The sequence below is a fragment of the Diceros bicornis genome, chromosome 19, assembly GCF_020826845.1.
Source record: "Diceros bicornis minor isolate mBicDic1 chromosome 19, mDicBic1.mat.cur, whole genome shotgun sequence".
Lineage (NCBI taxonomy): Eukaryota > Metazoa > Chordata > Mammalia > Perissodactyla > Rhinocerotidae > Diceros > Diceros bicornis.
In genome coordinates this window covers 29052608-29067903 of record NC_080758.1, presented here as the reverse complement: position 1 = coordinate 29067903, position 15296 = coordinate 29052608, and the positions used below count along the sequence as shown (strand labels likewise).

At 52.5% G+C, this 15296-nt stretch overlaps 1 protein-coding gene across 2 annotated transcripts in view; it reads left to right on the top strand.

Annotated features, from left to right (window-relative positions):
* Window positions 1-15296, top strand: part of RSPO4 (R-spondin 4) — a 40400-nt gene that overhangs the window by 22086 nt on the left and 3018 nt on the right. The window contains exons 2-4 of one of the 2 annotated variants that reach the window (XM_058563031.1): window positions 8273-8461; window positions 9174-9314; window positions 12643-12828. In XM_058563031.1, the coding sequence (XP_058419014.1) occupies window positions 8273-8461; window positions 9174-9314; window positions 12643-12828 (516 nt within the window). The remainder of the gene's footprint in view (window positions 1-8272; window positions 8462-9173; window positions 9315-12642; window positions 12829-15296) is intronic. The other variant, XM_058563030.1, reaches the window with a different exon arrangement.

The following is a 15296-nucleotide window of genomic DNA, read 5'->3' as shown; positions in this document are numbered from 1 at the left end:
GACCATCAGCATCACCTGGGAACCTGTTAGCAATGCAGATTCTCAGGCCCCGCCCAGACCTACTGAATCAGCCACTCTGGGGTGGGGCCCAGCCGTCTGGGTTTCGACAAGCGTTCCAGGTGAGTTCGCCACACGCCCAAGTTTGAGAACACCTGCTCTATGTTGTCTTCGATTGTGAGTGAGTGACGTGGGTGTTAGATAAACAGCAGCTCAAGGGTGATACGGAACAGTTGACCTTTGCCCTCAGGGTCAGGGGTAATACTAAGGAGTGGTGGGGACTGCAGCAAACTGGAGAGCCTGTGCCCCATCTATGTAATTCCAACCAGTTATTGCCCTGCAGGAATTCAGGCCCAGTGTTGGCAGATATTCTGACTTTTTCCAGAGAAGTCTAAGTTCCAGCTTTTTATGTGAAATCTGGTTTTTTAAATGTTGGCAATCTATCCAAATTAGTTTTTTTTAAAGTGTGGGGCTGAAGTTCTTGACTTGGGTATTGAAGATTTTGCAGTGACAGACTTGCTGTGGGCTGATGAGGAGATGTACCTGTCTGGGAGAACACGTGATTTCCAGGGTCCTTGATGTCACCCTGTGCTTGTGGACCCCGTCAAGGAAAGTTCTCCAGAGTGAAGATGGGTAGGAGGCATGACATTGCAGAGAGGACCCTGAATCCACTCCAAATCCTCAAATGGAAAAACAGAGAGATCACTTGCAGACGTTGAGCCATTGGTGCCTGGGGTTGTCCCCAGGATGTGGGTGACCCTGAGCACAGGTCATCTCCTGATCCCAGCAGAAAGAATAAACCTTCCCTTCTCCCAAGACCCAAGCTGCCTCCTCATCTCTGCCCTGAGCTCTTCACCTTCCAGAGGGCGAAAGACTGTCTCCTGGACCCTGCCGTCCACCAGCAGCTCTGGCCTCTGTGCGCTCCCCTGTGAAAGGAGAGAGGGGGTCCAAATGTGGGTTGACAATGCCGCTGTGTGTCGTGACAGTGAGGGAGCAGGAAAGGAACGAATGTTTATGGAGAAGCACCTACTGTGTGCCAGGCACTTGCTGGTTTGTCTGCACAGACCTCATAACAAGGAATTGGGGGTAGGAATTGCTGCCCCAGTTTTTCAGATGGGGAAACTGAGGCCCATAGAGATGAGGGGACTGGTCCAAGTTCACTCAGGGAGTGGTGGAGTCAGGATTTGAACCTGGGCACCTGCACCACAACACATGTCCTTAGATTTATGAAGACAGAAAACACATCATCTGCCCCAATATAATAACAATAGCCCCGATTTTGGGGGGGCCTGCTATGTGCCAGGCTCTAAGCCAAGCGCTTTCCATGTACCATCTCCTTTAATCACAGCAAGCCTGCGGGATAAGCATTATTACCCCCTTTTACAGCTAGCATAACTGAGGCTCAGAGAATTCACGTACTTTGCCCGTGATCACACAGCTGCCCCCCAAAGCTCATAACCATCAAGCCCCTGGCGCTGGACCGGATACAGGGTAGGGGCTCAGCAACTGTTTGTTGAATGAATGGATGGATGAGTGAATGAATGGGTCTCTCAACCCTGGGCAGATGCACGTGTTCAGGGTTGTTATAAGCCCACATCCCTCTGTAAACTGCCAAGCCTGATGTGATAAATTCCACTGTCTTTCTCCATAAAATGGATATGCAGGCCCAGCTCATCCCCTGGGTGCCAGGAAGGACAAAGTGACTCAGATGTCATTCCAAGCCCCTCCAGCTGCTAGAGCAACATAGGGCCAGACTCTTTGGGCTGACTGGCATTTTGACTGAGGGAGGGTGGTCTCAATTATGGGATGCAGTTGCTAAGAAGAATTACATGGGGTGCCATCCCTTCTGACGCCCCAAGGAAACTCGGGGAGGTTGCCGTTAGAGCTCAAAGGCTTTCACTCAGAAACGTGCTTCTGAGCTGGGAGAGGGTGGCCATGAAGGCCAGGACCCAGCTGAGGTATAGAAGGACCCAGGGGTTTTCAAAGTGTGTCCCCAGGGCCCCAGGGCCCCTTGGGGTCCATGGCGGCCAAGCTGGGTGGGCGGTGCTCTAGGCCCTCGTCCTTGCTGAAGCAGAGCTGCTCCCCCATGACCTGTTTCCTGTCTAGTGAGCTATGTCATTTTGACTGTAAGTTGACAGGAGGAGAGCCAGCTCACATGACAACATGACTTTCTTTGGAGCTGTGAGGTGAGCCAGGCCTTGGAGGGACCAGAACCTGGGCTGGGAAGATGGTCAGAAACTCTGTCCTTCGGGGCACATGAGGTTTCTGGTTGCTGTCCTCTCTCTGCACCTGATTGTTTATTTTTCTCTCTCTGCTCCTGTATTAGTCGAGGGTCTTTGGCTGCAAGTGACAGAAAACCTAACTCAAAGTGGCTGGAGAAAAGAAGAGAATTTATGGATGCTCCCCAGGGGTGGATCCAGGTGCACAGACGATCTCTGGGCTCTGCTGCCAGTGTGGCCTACATCCTAGGGACACTCTCCCCTCATGTGGTGCCCACCAGGTCTGGCCTACATCTTCCCAAATCCAAATAAAGTGGAAAAGAAAACACACACACACACACACACACACACACACACACACACACGCATACACATACCCTTTGATGCCCCCCCAAAAAACCCTAAGACTAACTCTTGTTGAGATACATGCCTGTGTCTGAACCAGCCACTGTAGTCAAGGAGACCTGATGCTCTAATTGGCCAAGCCCAGGCTGAGTGCATCTGGGCGGAGAAGGCTCCACAAGAACCTCAAGGCCAGAGAGTACGGGGGGATGAGGCCTCTGTTAGCAAAGAGAGGGGCCACAGATGCTAGTGCCGACCGTAGCTTCCCACACATGTGCACCAGAACAGGCCACCCTGCCCTCCTGCAGATGTCCTTAGGTCAAGAGCCCATCCCAGACCATTGTCTGTCGGCCCAGAGTCAAAATTCTAAGAGAGACGGTCTAATTGGCCCAGCCTGGATGAGCTGTTGGTCCCTGGTGCAGTCTGTCCACCACTGGCTGGGGGCAGGGTCATGTAGTACAGGCGTGGTTGCCCAGTCTGCTTCTCGGAGAAAGGAAACTGTGAGCAGGGGAGACACTTCCAAAATGCCTAGTACATTTATTTTGGACTTGTTAAAATGCACATTCCTGGGCCCAAACCAGACACTGTACAAGCTTCCCTGGGGATTCTTATGCACAGCCAAGTTTAAGAACCATCAAGTTTGGATCTATCTAAAGCAGGATTGTACAAACTCTAGTTGTCATCACTTATTATTCATAAAATTAGCATTCAAGTCTCTACACCCGTGACCTTGGAGGGGGGGCGGGGGGGATAGTGTTGCTCTTTCTAAGGAGTTATAGAGATGTTGTGATGAAAAGCCAGAGACCATCAGAATTCAGTCAGAAGTGCTGTTACAACATAGGGGCACTAGAGGGCGTCCTAGCAACTGCCAGGACCAAGGATGCAGGAGGCAGAGCTACCTCTCTTCTAAGACTGGGGTTGAAAGATGCTAGTTGAGATCCAGCCCCTGCCTGCGCACGCGTGCGCACACACACACACACACACACACCCGACACACACACACACACACACACACACCTGACACCCTCCGAGGTCAGGGGAGGGCCCTCGTAGGGTTCTTTTGTCTTCAGCATGTAGAAACATCACTCTACAAATAGGGCTGTAGCTCTAATTGGGGCTTCTTTGCTGTTTGGCTGCCTGATCTCTGGGAAGGCTCCACTCCATCTGGCCTCAGGGTCCCCAGGGAAACTGCAGGGGTCAGGCCCTTCTGAGAGACAGTGGTGAGAGTTTTGCTTTGTCCCCATCTGTGCTGCTATCAGTCACTTCTGTGGCTTCGCCCCTCCCACCAGGCTGTGAGGTGCTGTGACGGCAGGGGCCGTGTGCGGCTCACCCTTGTGGCCCCAGCTCTGCCTGACACAGAGAAGACCCTGAACAAATGCTCCAAGAGGGCAGTGCGGGGCCAAATGATCTGGGTCTCTACCCCCACTGATTCTGCAGGACCCTGGGCGTCTCATTTCACCTCTTTGAGCCTCTGTTTCCTCAGCTGCAAGATGGGCACCACCACCCATGTTGGGGTGCGAGTCTCAGTCCACAAACTCAGTTTGCAGGAAATACCATTTTGTTTTTCTGGAACTGAACATAATTTCTAATTTGAACTCCTCTTGTGCCAGGCGGCAGTGATCCCCTCAAGCCAAATGAGGGCCCCCCCTGCCCTTTGTTGGTGGGGTCACATCTCAGGTCCAGCAGGCTTATGAAGTCCCGGGGCACTGAGGAGGGCACCCTGGTCTCCACTGCCATCGTTCTGTGCCCACCTGCGTGGCTGAAGACCCGACACCATCAGTCATTATCATGTAGTCCTCCGTATCTGTCAGAAAGGCCGGGTGGCCTAAACACGAGGGACACTTTTCCTCCCTCTCCTATAAAAGACTCTGAGGAAGACAGCCCTGGGTTAGCATGGCCGCACCACGGTGTCTCTCTGTCAGGTCCCTCTGCCCTCTGATCTGCCATGGCTCCAGCTATCAAGGCCGCAATCCCGCAGGTGGAAGGAAGAAGAGGAGGAGGATAGCCCGGCCCTTCCTTTGAAGGGCACTTCCTGGGAGTGGCACAGGGCACGCCCACTAGAGGCCCATTGGCCAGAACTTAGACACATGACCACATACCCCTGCAAAGGAGCCTGGGAAATGTAGTCTTTATTCTTGGACGACAAAAATTCCGCTAAAAATCAGGGTTCCATTATTGATTGGAGGAGGGGGAGGGGGAGAGTGAACATGGGGGACGAGTAGCATGGAGCTCAGGGGCTCCAATTTCCATTACTTTCTGAATTTCTGTCACCTTCCTCTGCCCAAGACTTCAACTTGAGGATGGGTGCGGGGGGAGAAGGCGTAGAAAGAATGAGGTGCCCTTCCCCTCCCCCCAGGACATAATAGAGGCTAAACTCTTTCTTCTTTAAATATATTTTTATTGTGAAATATTTTAAACCTACAGTCAAGAATAAAAAAATAGTACAATGAACATTTGTGTGCCACCCAGCCACTTTTATCAAATCTTGCCATTTCCATATTTGCTTCGGATTTTAAGAAATTAAATATTACAGATACGAGTGAAATCCCCAGACTTCTTCCTGAATCCGTTTCCTCACTTCTCACTTCAGAGATGTCACCATCCTGAATTCAGTGTTTATCAGTCCCTTTTATGTCTTCTACTCTTAATACAAATTTATGTCGTAAATGTTACAGCGTATTGTTTTGCAAAGTTGCAAACTCTATGTAAATGGCTTCTCACTATATGATTCATTGTGCAATTTGCTGTCGTCTCTGAGGTGTATCCACGATGACAACTGTTACTTTCCCTCAGTCATTTAGCATGGCTGGGTCATATAAGCAGTATATGGCTGTGGTAGATGACTATGCCACTATGTGTTTATGCTTTTGATAGACAGGTTTGTATAATTGTTTGCTATTAAATAATGCTGCAATAAACATCTTTGTACCTGTCTCTTTATGCACATACACAAGAGTTTCTCTAAGCCAGTGGTTCTGAGAGTGTGGTCCCAGGACCAGCAGCATCAGCATCACCTGGGAACCTGTTAGCAATGCAAATTCTCAGGCCCTGCCCCAGACCCACTGAATCAGACACTCTGAGGTGGAGCCCAGCTATCTGTGTTGTAGCAAGTGCTCTAGGAGATGCTGAGGCATGCTGGAGTTTGAGAACTGCCACTGTAGGATTTATACCAGAAGCCAAATTGCCGTGTTTAGAAAAGGCACATCCTTAAATTTACTAGATGCTGCTAGATTTTTCTCCAAAGTTTATACTCCTACCAGAAGTGAAAGTTTCCTCTCATCTTTGCCAGCCCTTGGTATCATTAGAATTTACATTTTTTGCCGATCGGCTGGGAAGTCTGGGCTCTGTCCACTTCTCAGTTGATGCTCTCTCTGGCCCTGGGAATCCCTCTTATGACATCACACTTTCTCTCTGCCCTCAGGTCCCCGCCAGGTCTGCAGCTTTGGAAACACACAGCCTTTACTCTGCTCTCCTGTGGCAGTTTGTCTTCCCAGGGGCATTGAAACATTGCCACCCTTGCTTGCTGCCTGGGGGCAGGATCCCAGGGTACATGTTAGTTACTCTGTACCTCCATATGAGCCTGCTGGATCGGTCGGGTTCCCAGGTGTAAGCAACAGCGATGGGAGTTATCGGCAGGGTGTGGGGGCCTCCCAGAGTCCAGGGAGCTGGAGATCAGGCTTGGGGAAATGTACCCATCCCAGAGCGCAAGGGAGGGAGGAAGGGGAGACAGAGAGGACCCAGGCTGGACTGGGCACAGTCAGCTCTGCCTCCACTGTGAACCACCTGTCCCCTCGCTGTTTGTGCCCCACTCCCAGGACTCGGGGTCACTGGAGTGAGTGTCTGACTGGCCAGGTTTCAGTCAATGCTCAGCAACTGTCGAAACGAAGACGGCTCGGGCCTCCTTGGTGTCTGTTCACCTTGGTGTCTGGTAGGATTTGCCCTTCCACAGGGCCTCATGCAACGGGGATTCCTTTAAAAGGAGGATGGGGCACCAGTAGGAACAGAGGAGGAGCTGGGAGCTGGAGAGCCAAGAATGTCCCCTGCTGGGTGGCCGTGAGCTCAGGGGAGCCCCTGTGTAACTGGTTTATTAACCAGTGTGACCTTGATGGGGTAGAAACCTGAAACAGTTCCCTGTTTCCCCAGTCACTGCCTCTACGAAGCTGCCTGGTCCTTTTCTGTCCCTTAGTGACACACACTGACTCTCCCCAGTTCCGACCCCAGGTGGTATACCCTGCTGCCTCCTACTGCTGGGGCGCATGCCAGCAACCAGCCCTCTTAGGCGAGGCAGCAGCCACAGCACGAAGCCTGGCTACTTCTAGGGGGCCCTTGCCACTGAGAGCCCCCCAGGCTTGCCCTGAAGGCCATGCAGGTTCACCTACTGCTGCCTCCCCTCTCAGCTTGGCCCTTCTCTCTCCTGGTCTCTTCTTTGCTCAGAGGGAAGGGGCAGATCTATGGGGCTGCAGCACAAGTTCACGTCCAACCAGGGCATGAGATGCTGGTCACCCCTTCCTGCAAGCCCCCCCCGTCTCTGTGAGGGGTTCCCTTGCAATCTCCCCGCACTTAGTTTGAGGGTTTAAGAACAGAGAGAAAGCCACGGCAACCCCCCTTCCCCAGGCTGACTACTCCTGGCTCCCGTGAGTCCCTCTTTCTAAGTGGTCAGCTTAATCAGAGGCTTCTGTGAGCTTCGTAGAGGCTCTCTTTAGGTTCTAGGGTATTTTCCACCTCTTTCTTCCCAGCTTTGGGTCCTGGTCACTAATTCTGGGGCAACAAAAAGTTCCTCCCCTCAGCTTGCTGTGCTTGATGATGTTGGGAGTGTTGGTGATGGTGACAGTGAGGAATGGAGTAGTGTTCAGAAACCCAGCAGGAGAGTGAGAGTCTCCCGCCACCCCCACCTGCGTGTGCACCATACACACACTCAAAAATACACGCTATTTTAGGGGCCGGCCTGGTGGAGTAGTGGTTAAGTGCATGCGCTCCGCTGTGGCGGCCCGGGGTTCGCAGGTTCAGATCCAGGGAGCACACTGACGCACCGCTTGTCAAGCCATGCTGTGGCAGCGTCCCATATAAAGTGGAGGAAGATGGGCACGGATGTTTTCCCAGGGCCAGTCTTCCTCAGCAAAAAGAAGAGGATTCGCAGATGTTAGCTCAGGGCTAATCTTCCTCACACACACACACAAAATACGGACTATTTTAGTAAAGATTAAATTTGTCTGTGAGTGACAGAGAACTGCAAATAACCGTGGTTTAAACGAAATAGACGTTGATTTCTCTTTCATATAAGAGTCCACAGAAGCAGTCCAGGGCTGGTACAGCAGTTCTGCCTTCCTCAAGGATCCAGGCTTTTTTAAATCTTATTTCTCCACCATCCTCAACACATAGTTTCTACTTCATGATCCAAAATAGCTGCTGGTGCACCAGGCATCATGTTCACATTCCACCCAACAGGAAGGATGAGAGGATGACAAAGGGCATGCCCCTGCCCTGTAAGGCAGCTTTCCAGAAGTTGCACGCACTGCTTTACCTTATACCCCATTGACCAGATTTTGGTCACATGACCATATCTAGTTGCAGGGGAAACTGGGAAATGTAGTCTTTTGTATGATTGGCTGCGTGATCAGTTAATAACCCAATGAGACAGTCTGAGCTGCTCACGCATATGGTTTGACCATCTCTCTCTCCCTTTCCCCCACCCTCCACCCTGGTCTGGCTGGCAGTGGGCACTGGTCCGGGGGGCAACTGCACAGGCTGTGTCATCTGCTCAGAGGAGAATGGCTGCTCCACCTGCCAGCAGAGGCTCTTCCTGTTCATCCGCCGGGAAGGTATCCGTCAGTACGGCAAGTGTGTGCACGACTGTCCCCCCGGCTACTACGGCATCCGCGGCCAGGAGGTCAACAGGTGCAAAAGTACGTGGCTCCTCCCTTGTCCTGCGCTTGTGTTGCTCTCCTGGGTGCCTGTGGCCCACATCCCGCCTCTCACCCCAAGACAGCCACAGGGAAGCAGGCGTACGCCTGAGCCCAGACTCGGAGATACTTGCTTGACTTCAAGCTGGCTCTGAAACCCTAGGCAAGTCAGTGCCCTCTCTGGTCTCAGCACTAATGGGGCAGGGAATCTTCACCTCTTCCCTAGTTTGCTATGTAGCCTTGGGCTTGTTACTCACCCTCCCTGGGCCTAGCTCAAATGGGAAAAAGAGTCCTAACTCCTAACTCTAATTTTCGCCATGACCTGGGACAAATCATGATCGTCTCTGAGCCTTGATGGAAATGGAGCAGAGTCCTCACTCCCCGCCCAGATTGCTGTATGACTTCAGACAAGCCACTTGCCCTCTCTGAGCCACAGCTCCAATGAGAAAGGGAATCTTGACCTTTAAATTCAAATATGTTAAATTCAGGTATGTCCATGTTACCTTGGACATGTCACCTGCCCCTGCTGAGCCTCAGTTCAATGAGAAAGGGAGTTCTCCTAGAACGCAGCCCAGTCTGACCTTGGGCAAGTCTGGGCTTCAGAGGGGACACTGAGTCCTGATCCCAGTGCTACAGAGCTTGGGGCTGCTCAGAGGCCCTCCCGCCCCTCCCTGGGCAGTCACCCTCACCAGGGGTGGCCCTGGCTCTGTTACAGAATGTGGGGCCACCTGTGAGAGCTGCTTCAGCCAGGACTTCTGCATCCAGTGCAAGAGGCGGTTCTACCTGTACAAGGGGAAGTGTCTGCCCACCTGCCCACCAGGCACCACAGCCCAGCAGAGCACACGGGAGTGCCAGGGTGAGTGGGGGCCTCCTCGCCCTGCCCCTCCTCCCCTCCCTGGAGCTGGGGCCTGGGGAGGGGTGTCAGGAGACCTGGGAGAGGTCATAGCAGAATGTCACCAGGTGATGGGAGGCCCAGCATCACCACCTCAGGTGCACATAGGAATCCTTCAACACGCTGGACCATCATAAGCACCATTATTATGATGACTGGTACTCCCAACATCGGCGTCATTATTATCACCAAGGGAGGCAGCAGAGTACAGAAGAAGAACACTGATTTTAGAGTAAGACAGAACTGGGTTCAAATCCTAGCTCTAAAATGTACCCATTAATGACCCTGAGCAAGTCACTTAAGCTCTCTGTCCCTCAGTTTCTCAAAATGTTAAACAAAAATTACAGTAGAACATAGAACCTACCTCCTTGTGTGGGGGGAGGGTTATTATGAGGATTAAATGAATTAATACAATTGAAAGAACTTAATACAGTCGCTAGCACACAGTAAGTGCTCACTATGTGTCAGCTGTCATTATTATTGTTCTGTCTTCTTGCTGCTCCTTTTCAGACTCCTGTGTGAGCTCCTCTTCTGTGGTCTGTCCTTACGTGAGGCTGTCCCTGGTGTTCTTACCTGAATCGTGTATCTCTGCCCACACTTGCTCTCTGGGCTCATGTTCGTGGTCATTCCCAAAGCTGACGGCTCCTGACTCGCTGTCCCAGCCCCCTCACTCCTTGACCAGAGACGCACATCCCCACCTGCCCTGTGGATGCCTCCTTCCCTCCCTCCCCATCCCCAGCCTGGTGCTTCCTCTGGGCTTCCTCTCTCAGTTACCAGCTCCACAAACCATGGGGTGGCCATGCTGGAGACACGGGCATCACTGTCGACTCGTCTCTCTCCCTCACCCGACATGTAATCCAATCTGCTCATTCGTTCGCTCAGGAGATATTTACTAGAGCATCTGCAGTGCCCCCGGCACTTTCCTAGGAGCTCCGGACGTAGAGTGAACAGAACAGACAAAGCCTCTGCCCTCGTGGATGTGACATTTTCGTGGGAAGGCAGAGGAGACACACAAGATAAATACAGACGTCACGTGGCAGAAAGAACTTTAGGGGAAAAAATGAAGCAGAATAAAGCTCCCAAACCCGCCTCCTTCTCCCCACCCCGCCCCCAAACGCCTGTTTCTCCTGACCCTCTGCCCATCACTGGGATCACGGCACAGCGTCCTGCCTGTCTACCTGCCTCAGGTCCCACTGCCCTCAGCCTGCACTGGCTCTTATCCCGGCAGCCAGAGTGCTTATTTCAACATGACGATCTGATCAGGTTTCTCTTCTGCTCAAGGCCCTTCAGTGGCTCCCATTGTCCTCACTGGAGCCCTCCCAGGCTGTGGGCACTCTGGTCCCCACTGCCAGCCTCTCTGCCGCTATCATTTTTCCCTCCCCCGTTTGAGTCCATGCTCTAATGTCCTGAGTTCTAGGCCAGTGTCAAGGGCCGAGTCGTCTCCAGGGACTCTGCTGGGGTTATTCCTTCCACCGGAGCACTTCTCCCTCCTGCCCTCCCTGAGCCTGGCTAACCTCCCCGCACATACTTCAAGACTCAGATCAGGAGTCTCCTCCTCCAGGAAGCCTTCCAGGTCCCCCAGGCTGGGACCCCTGCCTCCTCTGGGCTCCCACGGCTGCCTGTGTTGCCGCCATTACTGCACGAGCACCCTGCTCTTCCAGCCTGACTTCTCTGGATAGTGAACTCGAGGAGGCAGACCCGGGTCTGTCTTGTCCCCACTGCACCCAGCACCCACCACAGCACCTTGCACACAGCAGTTGCTCAGTCTTTACTTGTCAAATGAATGCATTCAGCAGAAGGACCATTGTGCTAAGGGCTGGAGACCTGGCTCCCGGGCCCAACTGGATCATAAACTGGCTGTGTCCTGTTGTGCGACCCCCTCCATGTTCCCTCAGCAAGCCCCCTACCTGTTTTAGGCCTCAGTGTCCCAAGCTGCAAAAGGGGGTATTAATAGCTGCCCTTATTCTCTGCCTACCTCTCAGGGACTCTTAAAAGAATCAAGTGTGAAAGAATATATACACTTATATATATTTTAAAATTATTGCCTGTTAAGAAATTTTATGCCCATGATCTCATCTTCCTCACAACAGCACTGCGTAGCTGCCGCCTTCTATGGCTTATCAAAGGCACATGTTCATTTCAAAACCCTTGTGTGACCTTCTAGCCTCATCTCCTACCCCTCCCCTCCCGAACCTCCACCTCACCCCCTCTCTAGCTGCCCATACCTCCAACGTGGTTTGCGGCCCCCAGGGCTTTGCACACCTGCCTGGAACGTGCGTCCTTCCATCTCCATCTGATGCACTTCTCTCTCTCCCTTTTGCCCCTATGTCGCCTCCTCGGGGAGGCCCCCCCTTTAAAGCCAACTGGTCACTCTGGCTTCTGGCCCCCAGCAGCCTATGTATCAGTACAGTGGTCCCCCCTTATCCACGGGGGATACGTACAAGACCCCCAGTGGATGCCTGAAACCACAGATAGTACCGAACCCTGTATATACTGTGTTTTTCCTATGCATACAGACCTATGATAAAGTGTAATTTCTAAGCTGGGCACAGTAAGAGATTAACAGCAATAACTAACAATAAAGTAGAACAATTGTAACAATATACTCTTATAAAAGTTACTGTAGATCTTAGCAACCTCAGCATATGATTTTTTTTTTCTTTCCTTATTAAGTCGAGAACTTTCACCTTTCACTTTCACCTTTTCACTTAAAGGAAACACTTTATGGCTTCTCTTTGGCGTGTCGGAATTGCTCACATCACTACTCTTGTGCTTTGCAGCCATTATTAAGTAAAATAAGGGTGACTTGAACACAAGCACTGCGATACCATGACAGTCGATCTGATGACCCAGACAACTACTAAGTGACTAACGGGCAGGCAGTGTACACAGCGTGGATGTGCTGGACAAAGAGATGATTCACGTCTCAGGCAGGATGGAGCGGGACAGTGTGAGATTTCATCACGCTACTCAGAATGGCATGCAATTTAAAACTTATGAATTGTTTATTTCTGGAATTTTCCATTTAATATTTTCAGACCACAGTTGACCACGGGTAACTGAAACCATGGGAAGTGAAACTGCGGCTAAGGGCGGGCTACTGTATAGCTCGCACCCCAGGCTCTCATAAATGGCTGTGTAAATGTCTCCCCTCTGCTCCCTGTAATAGCCTGTGAGTCCCTTGCACGTGGAGAACTGAACCCTCAGACCCTGCGCTTGGATCTGAACGACGCTCACTGCCCGCTGACCCCGTCTGTCGGTCTGTCTGTCTCTTTCCCTCTCCGCCCGACAGAGGAGTGTGAGCTGGGCCCCTGGGGCCACTGGAGCCCCTGCACCCACAACGGGAAGACCTGCGGTTCGGCCTGGGGCCTGGAGACCCGGGTGCGAGAGGCAGGCCGGGCCGGGCAGGAAGAGGCAGCCACCTGCCAGGTGCTGTCCGAGTCGCGGAAATGTTCCATCCAGAGGCCCTGCCCGGGAGGTGAGCACCAGGCTGGGCCCCTGGGTGACTCTGAGTGGCCTTGGGACACTGCCACCTCAGCAGTACCTGTCAGGCTGCCTGAAAGTCCACCAGTAGCCATCCCTTCCTGTGCAGGAAGTTTTGCCCTCCTCGCTGTGCTTTCAGAGGAGGGTCTTCCTTGCTGGGGTCAGTCCCAGGTACGTTAGGAGGACTGAGTTGTCCTTAACATCAGGATTTCTTGACCCCTGCAGACTAACCACCTCCCTGTCAATAACAAGGATTTCGGAACGCCCTCTTTCCTACTCTGAAATGGAATTCACGGATAACGTAACCCACTTGCACAGTTGTTTGTTTTTAAATCAGGATAGCGCCCTAACTGTAATATAAAAGGGCAATAAGGAGATGTCGTCTGGCAGTGCTCGGCCACACCAGAGAATGAAGTAGGATCACAGAGAAGTGATGGCCATGGTCAGGGCCTCGGATGCACGGCCGCGTTGCCATCAGGGATGCGGTTTCCCAAGTGGTGACCAACTCTGAATCAAGTCCAACAAAACTCTCTGATCTCTTGCTTGACAGCACCCTGGCAGCCCTGGAATGTTCAGTGAAGGGGACAGTGTTCAAAACTCACAAAACGGAGTTCGGCTCTGAGCCAGCAGATCTCTCAGCTACGTGAGGGTGGGGCAGGCCGCTAGAGAATTGGATGGGACGGGGACTTCTCTGTGGGGACTGTCCGATTCAGCACCCCAACCCCTGTCCACTGAATGCCACTGGGCCCTCTTCATTGTCACCACACAGAGTGAATTAGCTAACATTGACTGTGTACCTACTGTGTGCAGGGCACTGTGCTAATTCCCTACATTCATTAAGTCATTTAATCTGCACAACGACACTATTAGGTTGGTATTATTACAGTCATGCATCGCATAACAACGTTTCAGTCAATGACGGACCGCACATATGACGGTGGTCCCATAAGATTAGTACCATACAGCCTATACCACGTAGGTTTGTGTAAGTGCACTCCGTGATGTTCACACAATGACGAAACAGCCTAACGACACATTTCTCAGAACGTATCCCAGTTGGTAAGCAACACATGACTGTATTATCCTCATTTTACAGACAAGGAGACTGAGGCCCAGAGAGGCTGAGTCACTTGCCCAAGGGTCACACAGCTAGGGATGTATGAACCTGGAATTCAAACATGGGTCTGTGTGCAAAGAGGAATCTACAGTTGTGCTTAAGAGTGAGGGACCTGTGGCCAGGCCACCCAGAACCCACAGCTGGGACGTGGTGGAGCCAGGACTTGAACCCAGGGATGCCCCTGGTTTCAGAAGGACTTGAGTCTGGGTTGAGAATGCAGATAGCAGAGATGGGGGCCTCTGGGAGTCATGGTGGGCAGTTGGGGACAGAAGGTGAGGTCGAGATGGGATCAGAGAAACTAAGAGACCCCAGACCCAGGGAAGCACCCAGACAGATAGTCCTGTACAGCCCTAGTTCCTGTGGCCACACCTCTCATGGCACCTGAGAGCTGGTGGTGGTTGGCTGTGGAAGGATGGAGACAGGGCTCTTCCCCCAGATAATAACAATAATAATAATAACAATAATAATAACAACAGCAGCAGCAGCGAACATCATAAAGCACTCACCGTGTGCTGGGCGGTGTGCTAAGTGCTTTGTAACTACGACTCCTTTAATCCTCCTGACAACCCTACTGGGGCCTCCTGCCTCATCCAGGTCTCAGTTCAAAGGTCTCATCCTCAGAGAGGCCCTGAGCCTCCCCGACCAAGAGTCACTCCCCATCACATCATGTCACAGCACTTACAGCCTCCGGAAATGATGGTGCTCATTCTTGTGTCTGCTCATTTAATCTCTGTCTGCCTTACTGGAATGTGATCTCCTAGGAGAGCTAGCTCTGTCTGCCTTATTCGTGGCTGCCTCTCTAGTGCCAGCAACAGGGCCTGGCACATAGTAGGTACTCAGGTAACACTTGTTAGATGAGTGGACGGATGGGTGGATAGGAGGATAGATGGGTGGGTAGGTGGGTGGGTGGATGGGTAGGTGGGTAGATGGGTGGATGAGTAGGTGGGTGGGTAGGTGGGTGGATGTGTAGGTGGGTGGTGGGAGGATAGATTGGTGGGTAGGTGGGTGGATGGGTAGGTGGGTGGATAGGAGGATAGATGGGTGGGTAGGTGGGTGGATGGGCAGATATCAGGCAAGCAGAGGGAAGGGATGGGGACCCACAGCCACTCACCCCATGTTCCCACCTTCAAAGCTGGCAGGGGCCACTCAGGCAGCACCCACACCCCGTCCCCCAGATGCTGCCTCACCTGAGGGCCGATACCATCAGCCCCGGAGCTTAGAGAGGGAGCCTGGCTTCAGGGTCCCCTGAGGGCTTGGGGGTGAGTGCAGGGAGCCCCAGAGGTGGGCGGCCTGGTCTAAGGGGATGACCCTGAGCCTGCTCTGAGGAGGGGGAGCCCTGACTCCTG